The 21,467-nt window shown below is 46.2% G+C and overlaps 1 protein-coding gene and 1 long non-coding RNA gene across 5 annotated transcripts in view; one reads left to right on the forward strand and one right to left on the reverse strand.

Annotated features, from left to right (window-relative positions):
* Positions 1–21,467, reverse strand: part of Aff1 (AF4/FMR2 family member 1) — a 160,674-nt gene that overhangs the window by 22,357 nt on the left and 116,850 nt on the right. For all 3 annotated transcript variants that reach the window (XM_038323757.1, XM_038323748.1, XM_038323765.1), the window contains 6 exons: positions 21,291–21,377; positions 19,718–19,754; positions 16,035–16,086; positions 7,183–7,237; positions 7,051–7,088; positions 5,081–5,234 (listed from right to left, as the gene is read on the reverse strand). In XM_038323757.1, the coding sequence (XP_038179685.1) occupies positions 5,081–5,234; positions 7,051–7,088; positions 7,183–7,237; positions 16,035–16,086; positions 19,718–19,754; positions 21,291–21,377 (423 nt within the window). The remainder of the gene's footprint in view (positions 1–5,080; positions 5,235–7,050; positions 7,089–7,182; positions 7,238–16,034; positions 16,087–19,717; positions 19,755–21,290; positions 21,378–21,467) is intronic.
* Positions 10,313–11,712, forward strand: LOC119810341. Of its 2 annotated transcripts, none has more exons than XR_005284736.1 (2): positions 10,313–10,461; positions 10,771–11,712. It is a non-coding gene; the product is annotated as an uncharacterized LOC119810341 (long non-coding RNA). The 2 variants fall into 2 exon arrangements; XR_005284737.1 differs by having other exon boundaries at positions 10,313–10,441.

The raw sequence follows: 21,467 nt of genomic DNA on the forward strand, positions 1-21,467 counted from the left end.
TCATTCTGAGCCTAGGAATTTACCTTCCTAGGTAAATCAGTCTTTAGTGGTTTAGAATAAGCTTAAGCAATTTTGCAATTTGAGAACTAATTAATAAGCAATTGGCAACTTCCGAGATGTCTTTGTAGTATGTCTTTCGTCCTGATGTCACAATTTGAACAGAATTAATGAACACATGTTGACTTGTAATGCAGGAGACAAGGAATAAAAACCTCTTTTTCAATTGACAAGGATCCTTGCCTAACACTTGAATTCTCTTACTTACTTAAAAACAGTAATTTATATGTGATAGCAGATCTGATTTCCGCATCACAGAGAGCTACGGTGACGGCGCATAGCAGGGACACAGCATCTTTCACTACAGGCAACCAGGTCTGAAGCTTCACCTGGTGCCAAGCACAAAGACAAGGTCCACAGCAGACAGAAAGACAGTCAGGAGTACCATTATTACCCAAACAATTGATAGGGCAGATCGACAAGAGTTCCTAAAACATCCTGTGACTCAAACTGTTGCTGATAAATTAACTGTGGATGCATGCCATGACAGGAGATATTTGGTCATTTTTTGCGTGTATATATATATATATATATTTATGTGTATATATACATGCATATATGTATATGTATGTGTGTATATGTGTATGTATGTATATATATGGTTGCTTACTTATAAATTTTTAATATTTTATTTTGTAATTTTTATTATTCATTTAAAATGTTTCTGTGCTGAAACATTTTTAGCATGTATATTAATCATATTAATGGGGGTGGGTAATACTGAATACAGATGGCCAGAAGAGGGTGTAAGATTGCCTCACAGTGGGAGCTGCGAACAGCCTGTTATTAACTGCTGAAAACCCAAGTCTGGTCCTCGACAAGAGCATCTCTATCACTACTGGAGCATCCTCGCATGAATTACAGACTATATGGGCAATGCCAGTGTTGACAGAGTGAAGATTATATTGTAGAAGGTGCCACACGTCACTCGCCTGCTCTGTCCCCTTCCCCAGAACCCACTCCTACTGCAGAGCCCCATGAGCAGGTGGCCATCCCAGGTCTCACGCATGAGGCTTAACTGATCAGGTAAGAGCCGCCGGCCGGTTGAACCAAAACAAACCGAAAGCCTGTGCCTGGCAGGCCAGTGCTCTGTCACTGACCTTTACCCTCAGCCTCGGGGTGGAAGTTTTTCAAAGGGAAGATGGCTTACAATTTTCCAAAGTAAAATATACCAGACAATCCAACTCTCCAAAAAACATCCAGTGTGGATGCCATTTCGGTCAGGCTGGGCCAGAAGTAAGATGGTGTAGCTTCTTGTGCTCACAACGGGATAACACAACAAACAAGAGAAGCCAGCGGAGAAGCCAGGAGGGTTCCCGGAGGCAGAAAGGGGCTGGGCTCTTTCCTGTTTACACTGTACTGCTCCTACTGCAACAGATCTCTAGTCCAGCCTCCAACTTACACTAGCTCACCCAGGTGTTCATTTAAATTTCAGCAAGAGGGGAAAACGACTTCTATAATGCACAGAGGAGGCTATCACAGGGAAATACAGTGTGCATTCTAACGCAACAAGGTGGTTAAGCACGTGGAGAGAAGAGAGCAGCAGAGTGGCTCTTTCCACATCATTTCCTGCTTAGACTCATGGCTTTTGGTAGCACAGTGGCTCAGTGAGCTGATAAAGCTGTGGGGCACAGTGCCCTGGAACCAAACCCTTCCCCCACCACTCCTTGGGAAAGGCTGGGATAGGTCAACACCTCCGGTTACAGCTGCAGCCCTATCAATTACTGACGGGCTGCTCAGAATGTATTCACGTGTGGACACAAAGGAAGAGTCTTTCCCGCAACCCCACCCCAAGACAGAGTCCCTGAAGGAACGTCCTGGTTACAGAAATAGCATACATTGACTTCCACTGTGGTCTTGAAAGTCCAGAAGGGAGTCCTATGGCCCACTTTTACACAGTAAGCCTGAGTGGTATGCCCAACTAGGAGAAAAACCAGAAGCTCTTCCTCCATACAGTAACGGATTTGCAAATGTGGCTGCTAAAGGGGCTAGGAATTATTTAGGCTGAGATGTTTGAATAAAAGATTTGGCTAAAGCAGACTATAACTTTCTAAAAGAATAGATAACTTTCTAACATAGAGTCAAAGTTTGGCTTTTCATTTTTCTCTTCCTCTCAAAGGTGGTCAACCTAAAGCATGAGAATGCTTCACTGATAAAAGATACCAAGCTATGTGGCTAACACAGACAAAAATTATGGGTTAATGCAAGATTTAACAGTTAATAAGAAGCCTGAGCTAATATGCCAACCAGTATATAATTAATGTAGACCTCTGTGTGTTTCTTTGGGACTGAATGGCTGCCCAACCGGTGGGGCAGAAACCTCTGACAACAAATGGTGCCAATGTGGACAACTAAATCCACTTAAAACCTGAGAGAGCTTGAGAAGTAATTCTAAGAAACACACATACACACACACACACACAAAAACCCCAAAAAACAAAAAACAAAAACAAAACAAAAAAAAAAAAAACCCCAAAGTTTAGCGAGTTTAAGAGAGGTCTTCCTGACTCAGTGTTGACAGCAAAACCCACACAGCTCCTTTAAGAAGGCTTCCTGGTTCATGTTAGTTGCACAGACAGCTCTGGCTCTTTCAGGAGACCAAGCATTTAAATGGTGTTTCCGAGCAGTGTGTTACAAACTGCTTAATGGTGTGACATAGACCCACTGTATACTTGGAACTCAGGTGGTATGCACAGCTCGCAGAGGCCGTGAACAAGTCTCCACCGTAGGACTGGGCGGAACCAAAAGGCAAAGCACCTTAGTCCAAGCCACACCCCCTTAGCATTAAAAAAAAAAAAAAAACTGGCCAGAAAATAATTACAGATACACAATAAAGACAGATTCAGATAAAAAGACCTCTAAATGGGTCACAGTGTTGGATAAATGTATGCAGGCATGAGAGAGAACAAAAAGTGTATAGACAGTTATAAAAAGAAAGTTTTAAAAAATAAAACAAAGTCTTTAAAGAGACAGTCACAGATTAAAGGAGTAAAGGTAATAAAATAAATAGAGTAAAAACAAATAAGCCATGTAAAAATGAAATATACACAGAGTCTAAATTATGTATATTATTGTGTTTTCTTTGAATTTTTTTTACTTTGAAGAAGCTAAGTACAGAGAGACTTTTCATTGTATGGGCTGCTAAGTTAAACCAACATACATATTTGAAATATATTTTGACTTCAAAATTTGGGTTTAGGATATGTTGCTTTGGAAAAGAGGTTTTGTTTTTGTTTCCACAAAGGATGAGAACCCTGTGGACTGCTTCCAGACTAATGTGGTCTAAAGGTAAGAGAAGGCATGGCGAGTGGTCTGAGCCCGTCTAAACACCCTCTTGGTTCTCCTAAGCTCTGGAAGTAATGGATATGTGTGTGTTTTAGAATGAATTATGGTTCAAAACAAAGCTCTGAGGTATACATAACATATATGTACTTAAGCTAACAAAGCTTTGAGGTATACATAACATACATGTACTTAAGCTAACAAAGCTCTGAGGTATACATAACATACATGTACTTAAGCTAACAAAGCTCTGAGGTATACATAACATACATGTACTTAAGCTAACAAAGCTCTGAGGTATACATAACATACATGTACTTAAGCTGCACTAACCTGAAAACCTGAGTTTGATGCCTGGGACCCAGGCAAAGGTGTCAGAGACATGAGTTTCAGAGAGTAGTCCTCTGTTCACCCCCAAGGTGCCTCATACAGTGTGCCCACACAGACACAGATTAAATAAAGAAGTGGGCATGGTGGTCACACACCGAACTTCATTGTTTTATTGAACATTTTCTATTAATAATGTAATAAGCACACACATTTTTCTTGCTGAAGATGAAGCACAGGGCTAAGAATTCTGCTCAGTGGCAGAATGCATGCTAAGTATGCTCTACATTCATGTTTCAGTACCAAAAACAACAGAACACCTCACATGAAGCTCTTGTAGTGACCAGCACAGAACTTAAACAGAACATGTTTGTCACCTTCCCTACCAAAATCCAAGTAAATCACTTAATATAGTCAGTGCCACATGAGGACAGGGAGACCCAAAGCTGTTTTAAACTCTAAAAGCCACTTCAAATGCTTTAACGCTGACCCATGCCCATGCACTGTAAGAACCTCAAAAAACTAAAACAAGGACAGCCTTGGCATTGTGTGCCAGGCAGAGCCCCGCCTACCAGCGTAGGACTCCCTTCCTCAGTCTCTGCTGCCCTCACCCAGCCCCTGAGCTCACAGTCCGCTCTCCAGCCGAGTTCAGCTGCTGTTCTAGCTGACCTACCATCTCGCAGAGATGAACACTTACCAAAAGCCTCATGTCCTGGTATTCTAATCTTAAATACAGAAGCAGTGTTCTCCATAAGGGCTGGTCTCATCTCGTAAAACGGAAATAAGGAAGCCTTCCCCTTTCATGAGCTCAGATTTTATGCTGCCGCCTAGGTTCTGAGGCCATGCAGCAACCTTGTTAGCTATTAAAGACAGGTTCTGGAGTGTAACCAGTCAGCGCATGGTGTGAATGCTCTAGGGAAACGTAGTTCTCATGACTTCCAATCTTACTGTTGTTCGTCCATCGTTATAGTACTTCCAGAGTGGGTGCCAACACACTCGGTTGTCCCTATGCTACCTGGGACAGGAAGGAGCAAGAACCAGATTCCTGGCAAATCACTCTGCCATCAATTTTACTGCATGGCATTTAGTGATTCAAACACAGAATGATGACCTGCTCCTAGCTCACAGCTCTTTCCTTTTCTTTAAGTCACCAATTCCTGAATTTTCAAAGACCCTTCCACTGATACTAATGCAGTAACCTACTTAAAACAAGTTTCCTTTCTAAAAGGAAAGAGGACGGAGAGCAACCACTCTTAGGAAGTGGCACGAAGCTGCTGCAGAGGAAGCTGTCGTGCCCGTGTGTCCACTGCCAAGCACTAGCTGAGCAGCACATGGCTCCGGACAGTGGGAACGGTCGCCCACCCCAAAGCCAGCACGCCTTCATCTTGGATTGCCTTTGAAGGGGCCACGCTACCTCGGGAGCCGGGGTTTCAAGGGGCTCGTTCTCCTCAGTGTCGCTGGAGCTGCTCTCGGTCTCGGAGTCTGAGGAGCTGTCGGACGTGCTGCTCTCTGATTCGGCACTACTGGAATGTGCTGACACCACTGGCTCTGGAAGCGGCTGTGGGGAGCTGCAAAGCAACCAGAGGTGCAATCAGAAGCTCCCCCTTGCCTCTGCCTATCCACCTGCTACTAGAAAGTAAAAGCACCAACGCTGGCTTAGCATCCGGTGGTCGCAGGCCCGCAGTCAGTGTTAGGATGGTGGCCGCCAGATAGCTGCATAAGAGGAGCGGCATCAAGCCTGTCAGCTGGTGGATGGTATAAACAATGCCTATGCATATGTCAGGGGCCAGGGCTGGTAAACCAGGGCCTGCAGAGCCAAAGACATTTTCTAAATAAAGTTTTATTAGAGCACACCATCAACTGCTGTCTTCGAGGCCATCCATGCTGGCTTTTGTGCTGTGACAGCAGAGTTAAGCAAGTACAACGGAGAGTTACATGTCCCACAGAGGCTAAAACATTTACTATGTGGCTCATGAAGATTGCTGGCTCTGACTAGATACAGCTCAAAAGGAGTAAAAGAAAAGCTAGTGTGTAAACCGCCCTGTTTTCTCTACACAGGACCTAACTACACAGCAACCAGACACCGCTGAACACAGACAGTTCCTTGGCAGGGTGAGCTCAGAAGCGGCCCAGTCACTTCCTGGTGGAGTTAGACAATGGGCCATTCTTTATGCCTAGCTGGGCAAGAACAACTCCGAGTCTTACGAGTCGGCCATTAACTGTAGGTCCATGAGAAAACATACAGATCAGGGCTAGGCATACAGTTTCAAACCATATGCAGTCCTGCCCTAAATGGCATTCCGCTAAAGCAGACATCTTTAATGTTTCCAAACCTCCCGACGATATTCTCAAAACAAACCCTTATTAAATAATAAATAGTGTAGTAAAAATCCACTGGCTGGGCTTGTCACAGGGACTCTATCAGCGCTGAGTCAGCGGCGGGGGATGGGGTGGGGGTGCACCAGTGACAGCGGAAGGCACCCCTGGGAGGGAGCTCTTGCTCCAGCCTTTCCCTGCATCTGGGTTCACTGCTGCCTTTTCCTTGGCTTTTACGATAGACCAGTTTGTCATATTTTATGAGTCAACATGAGTTACTCAAAATGTTAACAAGATTGGATATAAATAAACGGGCCGGGTTACGAACCGTGAGCTGTATGGTGACTGCTTCCTTTACTATTACATCATTGCTATGACACTCGGGTCCTTTTTGGTGACATCCTCTCTAGGTGGCTGGGCACCTTGCAAGTCTATGAGGGACGGGTCGTTTTCACCTTACATCATCATATTTAGTACCAGGGGGGAAATACGACAAAACTAACTCAAAAAATAGTTTCCAATTCCCAAACACAGAGCATTACTTTTCAAAATAGGGCCTACTCATTTGAAGGTGAAATTAATGAGGCTCCCCTCACATTAAATGTCCTGGGAGTCACATTTTAAAGCAGCCAAAATGAAGAAAAGAGAAACCCTGGAACAACAATTCTCTTTGTCCATCAATTTCCAGCTTTGAGACACTCTCAGGGATGAGGCCGGCTGGGCTGGCAGCTCCAGGGGCTCTGTTCCCACACCCCAGCACCCAGATTGTGCAGCTACACCTGACTCTCAGGCAGGGGCTCAGTCAAGAGCTTGTGCTTGGAAGACAAACACTTTACCAACTCTTGACGTCTTAGCTCGGAGAATTTCAACACCCATCAAGGCTGTGGGGGGGATGCAGGACCTCTTCCAGTTCCCAGGGTTAATGACCTCCCGCCAGTTTCCAGCAGCTGACTCGGGTTTTTGGCTACAAAGGAACTGAGTCAGTCTTTACTCTCATTTGGTTCAGGTGTGTGTGTGGCAGGGGAGCAACAGTTCTGGGGTCGGCGGGGAGGGACGCGCACACAGTACCTTGGAGGTGCAGATGGGGACGGAGGTTTCTCTGCAGCCTGGACATTAAGAACAGAAACACTGGTTAGGACAAGCAGCCGGGTGCATTCGGCGGACTCAGAGGGGTTCTTGGTCTCCGAGTCCAACACTCACTTGTTCCGTGTCGCTGTCCTCACTGTCGCTGAGCTGCAGGTCATCCTCAAGCATGCTGGGAAAAACAGATAGACAGAGGAAAATTGAGAGAACCCCTAACAACTCGGGGGGCATTCAAATAGTACATGTGCTTAAAGACACAGAAGAGGGACAGGGCAGGAATAAATTGGAGGCTTGCTTTGTTTGCTCGCTCAGCTCAGTTTTCTAGAAACTCAAGCTTTACCATTTTAACACTGGAAGCAGATCAACCGAACTACAGAACTTCTGGCGTCCATGTCTAATCCGCCCTGAGACTGTGCCCTCAACTTCTTCAGTGAGAGAGTCCACACAAACTGAAAAGACAGAGAGATACACGAAGGCACACACACACACACACACACACACACACACACACACTTGAACAGCTTTCTCCCCTGGCCTCTGAGAAACTTAATAATAATAAATGATTATTATCACGTGCTGATGCTGAACGGATGTAGAGTATTTTTTATTCATTTGGTTTTTGAGACAGGGTTTCTCTGTAGCTTTGGAGTCTATCCTGGCTCTAGCTCTTGTAGACCAAGCTGGCCTCGAACTCAGAGATCCACCTGCCTCTGCCTCCCAAGTGTAGTGATTAAAGGCGTACACCGTTGAAGGTAGAGTATTTAAACACTGTTAAGCACACAAAGCCCCAAGACGACTGAATAATTCTTTTCATTTTTGTCCAGAGGGCATTATTAATATTGACACTGTTTTTCGCAGGCAAATAAATAAATGATTCTCTTTCGTCTACTTGGATACAAACCTATGATCAATGTTCTGTTAATTTAACTAGTAACATAAATGGCCCTGTTGCTGGTAAGATATTTTACTCTTACAGCTACTGATTCTGGCAGGGACAATAAAGTCAGTTCATTCCCCGACATTTCTCTTGCTGCACACTGCTAGGCACTCGGGCTTACGGAAAACGTTTCTGAACAGTACATGTTTTCTCAGGGTGAGCACCTGTCCTTCCGTGCTCACACTTTCTCCAGAGGACCCCAAATACTGAAGGCAGCAACCACTCATTGTTCTCCAACAGTCTCTCCAAGTTTATAGGCGAAACTATTTTTTTTTAAGGAGGGAGAAAAATAGGGGGAAAAAAATCTGGCATTATTAATGTCCCAGAAAACAAATTAAAAATCCTTTGATAGCTCTCAAAACACCTCTTCAGTAGCCTGAGCGTAAGTTCCTACCGCAGCACCATGAAGGAGGAAGGCATGGCTCCTCTAGGAAGCCCTGCTAAAATGCACTACATCTTCTAATGGGAGAAATGACAAAACTGGCCTCTTCATGAATGACTACATGCATATGACATGCTAATTCCACCAAGGAACTGTTTCAGCAGTGAATGATTTCTATAAAATAGGATTTCTATAAGGAGAACTGAGGCTGGGTGCGCTGTGCAGGCTCACGCGTCTAACCCAAGCACTCGGGAGGCAGATGCAGACCCATCTCTGAGTTCAATCAAGGCCAATCTGGTCTACAGTTTCAGAACAGAATACCTGTCAAAAAAAGAGGAGGAGGAGGAGGAGGAAGAGAAGGAAAGAGAGAAAAGAAAAATTTTAGGTACTGATAAGTTGAAGATCTCACTCAATGTTTATCAAATAGAAACTAAATTATTATTTTACCATGGCTAGAAAACACGGCCTTCAGTCATGGGACTTGGCAGCTGGCCATGAGAATGGTATGCCAAATAAAGTTACGTAACAGGTTTGCCACTAAGCTGGCTTGGCTAGGGGACACAGCAAAAGGTATTGTATTTGCAGGAAAAAACTCACAAGGTATAACACAATAGGGAGGGGGAAGCCTGGCCAACTTGGCCATGTGTAGTCAGGATTAACCACGAACAACAGACCTACAGGAAGAAACCGTGCCCCTTAGCTACTGGGTTTCTTTTGTACGAAACTAGAAACTAATCTTTCTTAATTTTCTGTACCACAAATGATCCTGTAACCCTACCACACTCCCATCCACAGCAGAGAATTAAAAAGTTCATTTATGTTTCCCCCTTGCTACGGAATAACACCCAACTTCTGTGGATACATTCTCCTTAAGTCAGTAAAGGCGCACGCAGGGAGTTCAAGCTCATCTGGAAACACCAGGCACCATGGGAGTTCTCCTTCCAGGTTATAGAGGATGACAACATATCTGCTGGTATAAAAGCTATTCAAGTCTCAAAAAGTGGGCCAGGTCTCAGGGAAGGAAGACTGACTGCATAAACACGGATCTTAAGAAATCATTTTAATCACTTATGTAAGTTATTAGTGTAATATATACACTCAGTGTTTCCTATGGCCCAAATCTGTGAGTATAATTTATTTAATAAAGAATTGAAAAAGCTGGCCAGAGCTGGGGTGGTAGTGTACACCTTTAATCCCAGTGCTCAGAGGGCAGAAGCAGGATCTGAGTTCAAGGCCAACCTGGTCTACACAGAGAGATCCAGTCTCAAACAAACACGTCTCAGGTCAGTGAAATGGCTCAGAGGGTAGAGGTAGCTGCTTGCCAAGCAGGTTGACTAGAGGTGGATCCTGCCCCCACCCCGTCCCACGTGGTAAAGGGGATCGATGTCTGGTCTCCACACTAGCACCACTCTGTGCACAGGGGGGAAGTAGGCGGGCAAACAGAAAATGTTTTGAAGAAGAAGAAGAAGAAGAGGGGGGGGGGGGAGAGAAGGGGAAGATAAAGAGGAGGAGGAGGAGGAGGTGGTGGCACATGCCGTTAGGTGGGAAGGTCGGGGCAGGAGACAGAAATTGAAGCTCAACTTCAGAGAAGAGCAAGTTCAAATTCCAGGCCAATCTGGACTACATGAGACTTCTCAAAAAAAAAACAAAAACAAAGACCTAATGTAGCTCATATGAGAATCAGGAGACAGAAGTACGCCGTCAGAGTCTGCTGATCCAGCCGTGAGTAACCACAACCCTTCCGGAACACAGTTTAGGACAGATGTGGGTGACTCAGCACTCGTCAGGATGCTGCCAGGAGGGAGGCGGTGGGGAGTCGTTTCAAACTTTTAATAAGAAACGTGTATAAACACCCAGTTTGCTTAAAAATTATAATAAAACCTTGCTTGATAGGGAAAATTCATGAGTGCCGTTATGATTTTCCAGAAGAATTTCTACAGTTGCAGAAAATGGAGCTTGGGCACAAGAGAGGAGTCGGCTGCTCTGTCTCCTGGTGGTTCCATCAGCAACTGGGTTTGTGTGCTATCTGTGTGGGAACTGGTCCCTGAACACGAAGGGTGAGACAAAGTACACCTGGGTAAGAACCTCTAAATGAGAACTGAAATCTCCCTGAGCCAGTCCTGCTCCTGTCCCTAAAACCTAGGTCAAGAGAGCAGCAGCCCCCAGGGATGGGCCCCCTCTCCTTGTCCATCATGAACCCCAGGGATGAGCCCCTCTCTTCAATCATCATGAACCCCAGGAATTGCTCCCCCTCTCCTTGTCTATCGTGAACCCCAAAGATGGGCCCCCCTCTCCTCTACCACTGTGAACCCCAGGAATGGTCCCCCTCCTCATTCATCGTGAACCTCAGGAATGGCCCCCTCTCCTTGTCTATCATGAACCTCAGGATGGGCCCCCTTTCTTTGCCGGCCATGCACCCCAGGGATGGGCTCCCTCTCCTTGACCATCATGAATTCTTCCGAGGTAAAGTCGAAGACATTTCCACCTTCATGTTCCTGAACCGAGAACACGGAGCACACTAGAGTGCTGGCCCACGGGCTACTGCTGTAGCTTGGTGAGAGAACTCTTACTTAGCGCTCATGAGGCTCTCCCTGGGCTCAATCCCCGGAAAAGATGGACAAGAAATGAGAGTCTGGGAAGATGGGGAGAGGAGAGGAAAAGGCGGGAATAAAGAAGTAGCCGCATCACAGAGTTATGCCCACAGACTGTGCGGTGGCTGTGAGGTGGAAATGGCCACTTTACGATCCGGACCTGGGATGAGAGAGGGTCCACCCCATGGTCTGAGATTCCCTTCGCTCTGGCCAGTCTATCTGACATGATAATCAGAGGACCTGAGATCTATGAGAAATGAAAGAAAGACCTCAATTTAGCATAAATCAGCAACTATTGGGGTGTGTGCTGGTCCCCCAGAAAACAGAATAATTAACCCTTATGCTTTGATCGAATATCCAATGCTGTTTCCCAGCTCCCAGGAAGAGCACACAGTACCAAATGTCCCACACCCATGCTGTTCAGAAGGAGCCCAAATGCGCCAGAAGAACATCTCGGGACCAGACCAACTGTAGGCACATTGATAGGACAGGTGAGGTGACCTGGAGTCTCTATGCCGATGCCTTCTGCATTCCGGTCCTCCAGCAGAATGCGTGGCTGCGGGCAGGCTCTGGCAGGCACGCTTCAGTGAGTCAGCCCAATGTTACTGTGTGAAGACTCAGAGACAAGCCTTGCTTTCTTGTCCATTTCCTAGAACTGGGCTTCTCCAAGGCTTACTCTGCAAATATCCAGCACCAAAGAACCCCAAACTATTTAAAATAAACTCATTTCTGGCTTAGCTTTTAGTACCGTTTTACTTGAGAAAAAGCATGCTAAAAGCAGTGATCTGTAGCCGGTAAGTCCTGATGGTGACAGTGACTGTGTTAAAATGGTAAGGACAGAAGTTACAATGAACACGTGAGGATGTGTATCATTACTCAGCTGCCGAATGACCTGGGGAAAGTGGAGGCGACCTCCAAGACACCCGAAATTCCACAAGTTGATAATTTACTCTGACTTCTGTTCCCTTGTTGTTTTTAGACAGGTTCTCACTATGTAGCCCTGGCTGGCACAGAACTCACTGGCATTTGCTGCTGGCACTGGTTCTTTTACCTTTTGGAGACAGAGTCTCATACTATAGAACAAATTATCATCAACCCCTAACGCTCCTCACCTCAGCCTTCCAGTACCAGGATTACAGAACCACCAGCTCTGACTTCTGGTTCCTTTTTGAAATAGGCCAGAAATATGGGCAATAATCGCCTTATGGGAGGGGTGGGAAGTTGCAGATTCTCAAGAAGAGGGTAGCACATATGATAAACAACAACAAAAAACAGGATCTTAAGCCATTATAACAAATGCTGGAAGAAGGAAAAGAAATGGCGGAGGGGAAATGGAGAGAGAGAAGGGAGAAGAAATGGAGTGGGAGGAGGGAGAAGGGGGGAGAAATGGAGGGAGGAGAGAGAAGTGGAAGAAAGAGAAGAAGTTAAATGGAGGGGAGGGAGCGGGCGGAGAAATTGGTGCCAATTGCCATGTCACATTGTTTCTCTGTTCTCCGGTCTGCCTTGTCTGGTACGGGTTCCGTTGTGAGAGAATGGGGGTATAGAGGAGGAAGAACCAGGCTAGATCCTTACTGCCCTTCAGTGTAAAGCTCTGGTTTCCTCCTAAAACAAATAAATGCTCCCTTCTATATGCAAGTTAACAAAGTCATTGTGAACACCATAACCCTAGGTTCTCAATCCCTTGACCCAGAGTGTCCCTTTTCCAAGAAGCCAGGTGCAGCGTGCTCAGCAGTGATGGCAGCTGCAAAAGTCAACTTGCAAATCTACAAATGAGAGCACAGGTGTGCAGGAGCACAGGTGTGTGCTCCCGTGGTCCTGAAGCAGAGGGGCAACACCTCAACAACAATAACAAACTCCCACCTGACAGTTTCTACAACTTATTTTTGATGATAATTGTCCACCAACGACACGTTCAGTTAGAGCTGCCAGTGAGAATCCAGGTAAAACATCTCCATCAGTATGTGCTAATTTTTTATGAAATAGGAAGAGAAAAATTATTACATCGATCTGATTTAAGTTAACTGGGACAAACAAACTGTGTACTCAGACCTCATTATAAAGGACATTTGGGGACAGGGTGTAAGTGTCCAGACGTTTGAACAAGGCCCACAGTTCAGTCCCCTGTACTACAGAAAAGCAACACACAGGAAACAAGGAAAGACAGGAAGGCTGGAAGGCCTAGAGCCCTTCGGCCGACAGAAGTCCCACAGCACACAGTACTCCCGTCTGGACCAACATAATAAAAAAAAACTAGCAGTACTGAGATAACTTGAATACTCCAGTTTATCTACAAGAATATCGGCCGTCCCCTGGCTATCATCACTAACACGGCCTCCTCCTCCTCATCCTGAATCCCAGCTTTCCCTCTCCCCAACATAAATTTCCAGGGAAGTCAAGCTTCAAATGGGAGACTGACTTCTGTCCTTTATTCGAAGTAGGAGTTGATAAATAAATAAGAGCCAATAAATAAATAAGTGACAGAAAGGAACCTCTCCACATGGCTCAGCGAGGGGGGAGGCGGGACGGGGGGGGGGGGGGAGGAGGAACGCGACAGGACGCACCCAGTAACAGTGAGCGAAGGCATGAGCTCAGCCTGCCAACTGTCCTGGACTCCAGAAAGGAACCGTGCAAAGGACACGATAACCTCAGGAAGAGGAAACACTCGGCATGCTGTCCTGAAGCTGCTTCACATCTTGGAAAGGAAGTGGACTACAAAGCCAGCACCAAAGAGTACACATACCCTCCCTGAACGTGGAGGCAGACAACAGGCCCGATACCTCATGGGCTACTGCTGGGGCTCTGCCGAGAAAGGGTCCCCGAAGAGTAACTGAAGCTTATGACGGACGCACACAGAGCAGTGTTCAAACACACACTCCCTCTACCGCGGTGCACCTCCACCCACGGCTGGGCAGACGTGAGAGTTATACCACCTTGCTCTCATTCTTTCTTTTATGTCTGCTCTTCTTTTAACGAGCTGCTTCTAGATCTAGCAGGATGAAAACTGATTTTTTTTTTTTTAAGTCACAGCATGAACAACCTGTAATTATCAATTCTGATGTGCAAGGGACAGCAGACTATTTCAACACTCCACCTGCCACTCCGGCAGCCCAATACTCTAGTGAGCCTGAATGCTGTCACGGGGTCAAATTCGTCACTGGCTCTAAGAAACCCACCACACTAAAATGAGAACATTGTGGTATAAATTAACTCTCTCTCCACTAGAGGCCAGCGCATAAGTGAATGACTTCCTCTGTTCATGAGGTCCGTTTCATTTTGGCACTTGTCAGTGCTTTGAACCCCGTACCCTGCTGAAACTGCCCAACCGCCTTGCCTCCTATCCTCGCCTGCCCCTGAGCCTCCTGAGAATGCCTCAAGTTCTCGTTTCAAATATCAATTAACACTTTTTATTTAGAGAATTCCGTCACGGGATATAAGTTCATTTGCAATGGGCTTTCGAACTTCTCTGGGTTCAGTGGTTGCTGGGCAGTTACTAGGACACTAGGCTGCGTGTGATGGGCAGGGGAGGAAGTGACTTCCGCCGACTGCCAGGCAGTACTACCCAGGCAGCTTCCATACTTCACCCCCAGACCAGAGAGGCTGTCACTTCCTGCCCTCGGTGCCACTGCTCTGCCCGTTCTGCTCCCTGCTGAAGTGAACGCCGGGTGAATCTTGGGTTTCAGTTTTCCCTCCTGGATGCCCCAAAGACAATGGCCAGGCCGTTCTCTGGTGACCAGGGCTGAATGCCTAGTATCCAACCATCATGAACAGAGCGGAGCCTGAAGGCCTAGGACATCTCAGAGACTCTCGCAACGCTGATCCTTGGCCCGAGCTCCTCCTCCTCCTTTCTTGCCATAGTCTAAGGCAGTGATTCGAAACTGCCAGCAAAATTCCCCAAAGTGAAAAAACAAAACAGAAAGGGGAAACATGAGTGGCATGGGTCTGCTTGCGGTCGAGGACTCTCAGAAGCAAAAGTGCCTCCTCCACCACACCATAATAAAATCTGTTCTGACCAAGCAAAGACCTCATCCTTCGACAATGACATTTTATCTAAAAACTCTTACGTTACTGTTCATTTTTCTATGTTGAAATGAAAAAAATCACTCCACCAAGGAGCTGGTCTTCGGTGACAATGACTTGACCTTGTCTCATTCAGTCACAGCGACATGCAATAATCCCTTCCACTCAGCTCACAGATTTTAGCAGCGCCCATCCCTCCAAAACACAGGGGACAAAAACAGAAGAAACGGGCTGAAGAGGTGGCTCAGCAGTTAAGATCACTCACTGGCTGTTTTTCCTGAGGACCACAGTTCAATCCCCAACACCCACATGGTTGACAGCCATCTACAGCTTCAGATCCAGGGTATCTGACGCCCTCTCCTGGCCTCCTCGGGCACGGGGGATGAAGACAACGACTCCGGACTCTGAACTGAGAACGGCTAACAAGTCAGTGACAGCTGAGACAACATGGAGGAGGAACCTGAGCGGGTCACCTCACTGGGTTCCAATGACTTCGGAGGGAGAAGGGGCGGGGTAAAGATATAGTAATTTGATACTTTGAAAAAAATAAACTGGGTCAAAATGTTGAATTAAACATCTATAACGTGAGATTAAAGTGTTCCAAAAACCCAGAATCCATTTAGATGTGCCTGGCCTGGATAAGAACATCTGGGTGGCAGAACAAGCTCCTGCTATTAAATAGGCCAGAAAATAGCAGAAAACCTCATTCCACACATCCCCCCAAATCCAATTCCCAAGCTAAAACTACTTAAGTCTGAATTTTTAAAAGCCAAAACCTTCTGAGTTCCACAGTCAATGCATAAATAATAGCTCAAAACCTTTCTTTCCAGAAAACCCCTGGGCACATTCTCCTATAGTACATAAACCTTGATCCAGATGCAAGCGTGGGTCATTTCCTCCCTCGACAATGCAGCCGTATTTTATGGATGCCATTAACTGAAAACGGGAGGGGGCATCTACATAATGGACGGACACGGGAAGTTTCAATGCCATTATTATCAAACTTTAATAAACGAAGTTGGTTTTCCCTTTTTCTACTTACGATGTTCCTTGCTGGGAACTGGGATGGGTTTTGCAAGGCGAGTCATATTGTTCTGTGGGAAGAAGACACAGTCAGAGTGGCACGGAGAAATTTATAAAGCCATGAACTGGAAGTTCCCTTTTTGCTGCTTCCTCCCTCTGCCCAGACACAGTACAAATTCTGTACTGGCCGCTGCACTTGGCACGGTCCCCTAGGACAGCATCAGTGGCCCTGTGATGGAGAAAGCTTGTTCAGAAACAACATGTTAGCAGCAATTCTTAATAGGGCCAGAGCTACTGTGAAGACAGGGTTCGAGGGCCACCCCAACTTGCAGACAGTTTCTGCTCTTGATGACAGCTGACTGGGCTCCTGTAGGTGCTGTGACGATGCTGTTTTCTCATCCCACCTGTCCCTCCTGCAGGCAACGTCCCATAGCCTAACAGGTTCACTCAGCACCTATTACAGACTGCCTCACAGAAACCAATGTGTGAAAACAGCTCGCTCAGTCTGTTGCCCGAGGGACATGACCAGGTCCACAGACACCCACAACCTAAGGCAGTGTGCGGTAACTACACATGGCAATTATGTAAATTTAATGACCAGATTCCATTAGTAATGACCAAAGGAGGCAAATTATGAACATGTGAGATGGCTGAATCACGTAGAATTTGTGGGATTCTACCAGTGTGGGTGCAAGAAGACCTTCAGGAGGAAGGAGGGCCGCTGTGGAGAAGTGGAGGAGTCAGGCCCCAGGTCTGTTCCCAGGTGAGGATGGGTGTGGAGTACAGTGACCAGCAGGGGCAGGGGTGGAGCCAGGTTCACGGAACTCTGGATCCAGAACAGAAAGTTTCACAGCACAGAGGTGCCTCAGAAAGATCGGTCCCTAAGTCGTACCCTGGTGAACCCTAAGGTCGTGTGTCAGATGGGAAGCATCAGGGGAGTCAGAAAGAACAACTCTCCCACCCTTGTGTACTTGCAGTTCCCACTCTCCCCTCATGGTGGCAGCAGCCCTCATATTTTAAACTAGAGCTCTGAGGAAGAGGCATTCTCAAGGACTTCCTAAGAGGTCATCCTGACAGGGCTGTAAACTGGAAAACCTTAGGAACCATGTTGTGTGAGCTCAGACATAAACAGCAGCAAGCTTGTGGGAAAGTCCTGCACTTGCTCTAGACTCCAAAATCTAAGTACCAGAACCCATAAACCCAGTGTTGAAAAAAAAAAAAAAAAAAAAAAGTAAGAATTCCAAGGCCAGTCTGGAATATACAGTATATAGAGTTCCATGGAATATACAGTATATAGAGTGAGTTCCAGAACAGCCAAGGCTACACAGAGAAACCCTGTCATCAAAAACAAAGCAAAACAAAACCAAAAAAGCAAGCAAACAAACAAATAGTGAAAATCACTTGTTGGCATTCTTTGAGAAATGCATGCCGTCTTCATTAGTGTTTCTGTGGCTGATATAAAACATCAGGACCAAAAGCAGCTTCGACAGGAAAGGATTTGTTTGATCTTCCACTGTTGTATCCATGACCCAGGGAAACCAGGGAAGAAGTTCAAGGCAGGCACCTGGAGGCAAGAACCGCAGCAGAGACCACGGAGGAAGGCTCTGCTTGGGCTTGCTATTACACTCAGGACCCCAGCCCAGAGGTGACAGCCCACAGTGAAATGGGCCTTCCCACATCAATTAGCAATCAGGAAGATGCACCACACACAGGCTTGACCACAGGCCAACCTGGCAGGGGCACCTTCACAATGGAGGCTCCCTCTTCCAGAGTGACTCTAGCTTGTATTGAGTTAACCTAAAACTAGCTAGTACATTACATTCTTCAGTGGATGCTACTTTAATCTCTACTCATCTCCTTCCCCATCTAACAGTCAGGCCACAAAGGCCACATTCTCATTAGGATAAAATTCCCAAAATACTGAGAGAGAAAGCGAGAGCCCTTGGGATGACCTGAAGTAAGCACCCACTGAAGCAGGAGAACCAGAGTCTGGCAGCCCCAAAGCTGCATGGGGCAAGGGGTGCTTCATCTTCCATCAGCTCAACAGTGGGCTGGACGGGGTAAGGGTTGTCCTGTTACAGCTTGAATGAGCAGCCACACAGCCATGGCCCAGGCAGAGAGAGCAGGAAGGGAAGAGGCAGACACAATCCCCATCCCTAGCTGGACTGGCACTCCGCTCTTAAGGCTACCACTGAACTGGTCCTGTAGCCTCGGATTGACTGCCCAAGTGTTGTCTCCAGACAGTCATCCATCTCAGTCCGTTGCTTTTACAACTTACACAATGCTGTGGCCACATAATCAGGGCATGGTGTGGAGAGGCCATGTGGTTCTGACTTCTCTTTTTCGTTTTGGTTTTTCCTGACAGGGTTTCTCTGTGCAGCCCTGGCTGTCTTGGAGCTCACTCTGCAGACCAGGCTGACCTCAAACTCAGGGATTCGCCTTCCTCTGCCTCCCAAGTGCTGGGATCAAAGGCATGTGCCATCATTGCCTAGTGGTTCTAACTTGTTTATAAGATGGCATTCCATCTTTCTGACAGAGAACAGCATCAGACAGCTGAGGAAGTCAAGTTTCGTGTGTGTGTGTGTGTGTGTGTGTGCTTGGAAAAAAGGAAAAAGGCTGAGGTTCTGGCCCAGTCAAAGTTGTCTGACAAAAGGGCACCAGGAAAGGCATGCTCTCAGACTGCAATCCATTCAACCCTCGTCTAGAGAGCGCTACTCAGCTTCTGGCTCTTCTCATCTCTTCCCTAGTTTCAAATCTTAGAAATTCAAAAAAAAAAAAAAAAAAAAAAAAAAAAAAAAAAAAAAAAAAAAAAGGAGGTGGGGGTGATTTAATGCACACACCTCTGCAGACATTTATTAAACTCCCCTCCCCCAAGCCTCACGCACACAGCGCAGACCCTGCTGTGGAGGTCCTCTGTCACAGACTAATACTTCATTCCTTAGCAGCCTCACATGGTCACCTGGGTCACTGTCTCTTCCCCTTAACTTATCCTGACAAACTGAATGACTGCAAATATCCCCGAGGCCTTGGAAAGGCTTGGCATGCAAATAAAACACCAGGACGGGACACCTCACTACGAGTGGTTACTGCTGAAGAAGGCTGGATCCCGTCAGTTTCCAAGGCTATCCAGAATTTACAGCCCTTGAGAAAGGGACTAAGAAAGAATCCCTCAGATGCAGACAGAAGAACACTGTGAGCTGCACTCAGCGTAACACATCAACAGATGTAGTGGTGCATGCCTTTAATCCAGCAGAGACAGGCCAGCCTGATCTACAGAGCTAGCATCAGGACAGCCAGGGCTACACAGAGAAACCTGGCTCAAAAAGCAAAACAACAACAACAACAAAGACCTATGGGTCATGTCATACTAAGTTGTATTTGTTTAGAATTTCATGAAAACCGCTTACTTCAAATGGTATCTACAGAACAGAGTTGACCTGAGCTTGCTTTCTTTCCTAATCTCTTGTCGGCATTTGTTACATCATTAAATCTGTTAACATTAAAAAAAAAAAAAAAAAAAAAAAAAAAAAGCATGCTCGGATCTCTGAGTTCGAGGCCAGCCTGGTCTACAAGAGCTAGCTCCAGGACAGGCTCTAGAAACTACAGGGAAACCCTGTCTCGAAAAACAAAAACAAAAACAAACAAACAAAAAAAGCATGCTTTGTTTTACAATGCAATACTCAACTCCAGATATTCACTTACTTTGGCTTTGGGCTGCAGAACTGATGTGCAGAGGATCCTAGAAAGAGAAGTTCATCGTTAGACATGTGGGACCCACAGCATACAGGGCGAACCATTCAGGTTTACACAAACGACAGCTTCATGAAGCTCAGATATGGAGAGATGAAGTGATGGACAGCATTCGCCTCCTGCACTCAGCCCCGTCAATCATCTGTCGCACTGAACAGACAAGATGAAAAGATCTGACTTTTGCAAGCAATCGCTTTCCTCGCCTCCCAGCTTCCTATGAATTCACTTTTCCTTCGGTGTTGAGCAACTGTATCTGCGTAGTGTAAGGCTTTAGTTTAAAACCATTACTAATGGACCTTCTGTTTATAAAAGTATAGTCATAAGCTGGGAATAATAACGACAGTAAATTTGGGCTTTGGCAGGTATAACTTCTGAAAACAGTATCCTAGGAAGGGATTGCCTATAAATATGAATGTATGTGTATGGGACCAGACAGAATGCGGTGTTTGGAATACACCTGAAGATTATTTAAAAGTATACGCTGATGACAGAGAGATAGCTGAGGGGTCAGGAGCACTTCCTGCTCTTCCAGAGACCAAGCTTTTAACTCCCAGCACCAACAATCTAAAACACCAGTGCCAGGAGACATCGCCCTCTTCTGGCCTCTGTGGGCACTGCAAACATGGGGTGCACAGACACACATGCAAGCAAAACAGCAATGTATTTGAAATTAAATTACGTTTCTTAAAGTCAGAAAGAAAATAATGGCTGTGTCAAGACACCACTTGACATATCCTTTGTTATGGCAACCAGGATAGTGTCAGCTGTTCACTTTAAAGAAAATTCAGGAACTATGAGACATAAGAGCTTCGCACGTGTATATTCATACAGATAATTGAGCCTGGAAACCCAAGATAGCAGTAGCCAATCAACCTCAGTTAATTTCCCTCTCCCGGTTTTCCCATCTCTAGAAGAAAAAAATCTCAAATGAGACACTGGATTGAGAAGTTCTGAATGCTGTAAACTAAAGCCCGATACACTCCGAAGACATTCTTACCAACATGAGATGGAGAACAGATACCTGAAAGCCTACTAGAGTTCTATAAAAGCTAAATGTGACCTTTAGCCCAGTCTCCCAAGATTCCAGTTAACAATACTGACAGCAACATCTCGGGCTTCTCACTTGTGTGGACATGAGTCTGTCCTGCACCCTGACCTCCACATCTGGGGACACTGTGTCTGTCCTGCACCCTGATCTCCACATCTGGGGACACTGTGTCTGTCCTATACCCCAACCTCCATATCTGGGGACAATGTGTCTGTCCTACACCCTGATCTTACATCTGGGGACACTGTGTCTGTCCTATACCCCGACCTCCACATCTGGGGACACTGTCTGTCCTGCACCCCGACCTCCACATCTGGGGACACTGTGTCTGTCTTACACCCCAACCTCTCACATCTGGGGACACTGTGTCTGTCTTACACCCCGACCTCTCACATCTGGGGACACTGTGTCTGTCCTGCACCCTGACCTCCCACTGCCGGGCACACTGCACCTGTTGTGACTTACGGAATTCATTACCTTTGTAGGGAAAGGAAATCTGGGTGGCTCGGCGGTACTGGGTGTGTGTATGGCTGTCAGAGGAGGCGGCCACGAATGGGTCATTTCCTAGAAAGAGATTTGGGGAAAGAAAAAGCAAGCATAAGTGGACATCCATCGCCAGTTGGTTCAGAACTTCACATGCGGATGGGTGGGCAA

This window comes from Arvicola amphibius, chromosome 1 (genome assembly GCF_903992535.2).
Source record: "Arvicola amphibius chromosome 1, mArvAmp1.2, whole genome shotgun sequence".
NCBI classification, from domain to species: domain Eukaryota; kingdom Metazoa; phylum Chordata; class Mammalia; order Rodentia; family Cricetidae; genus Arvicola; species Arvicola amphibius.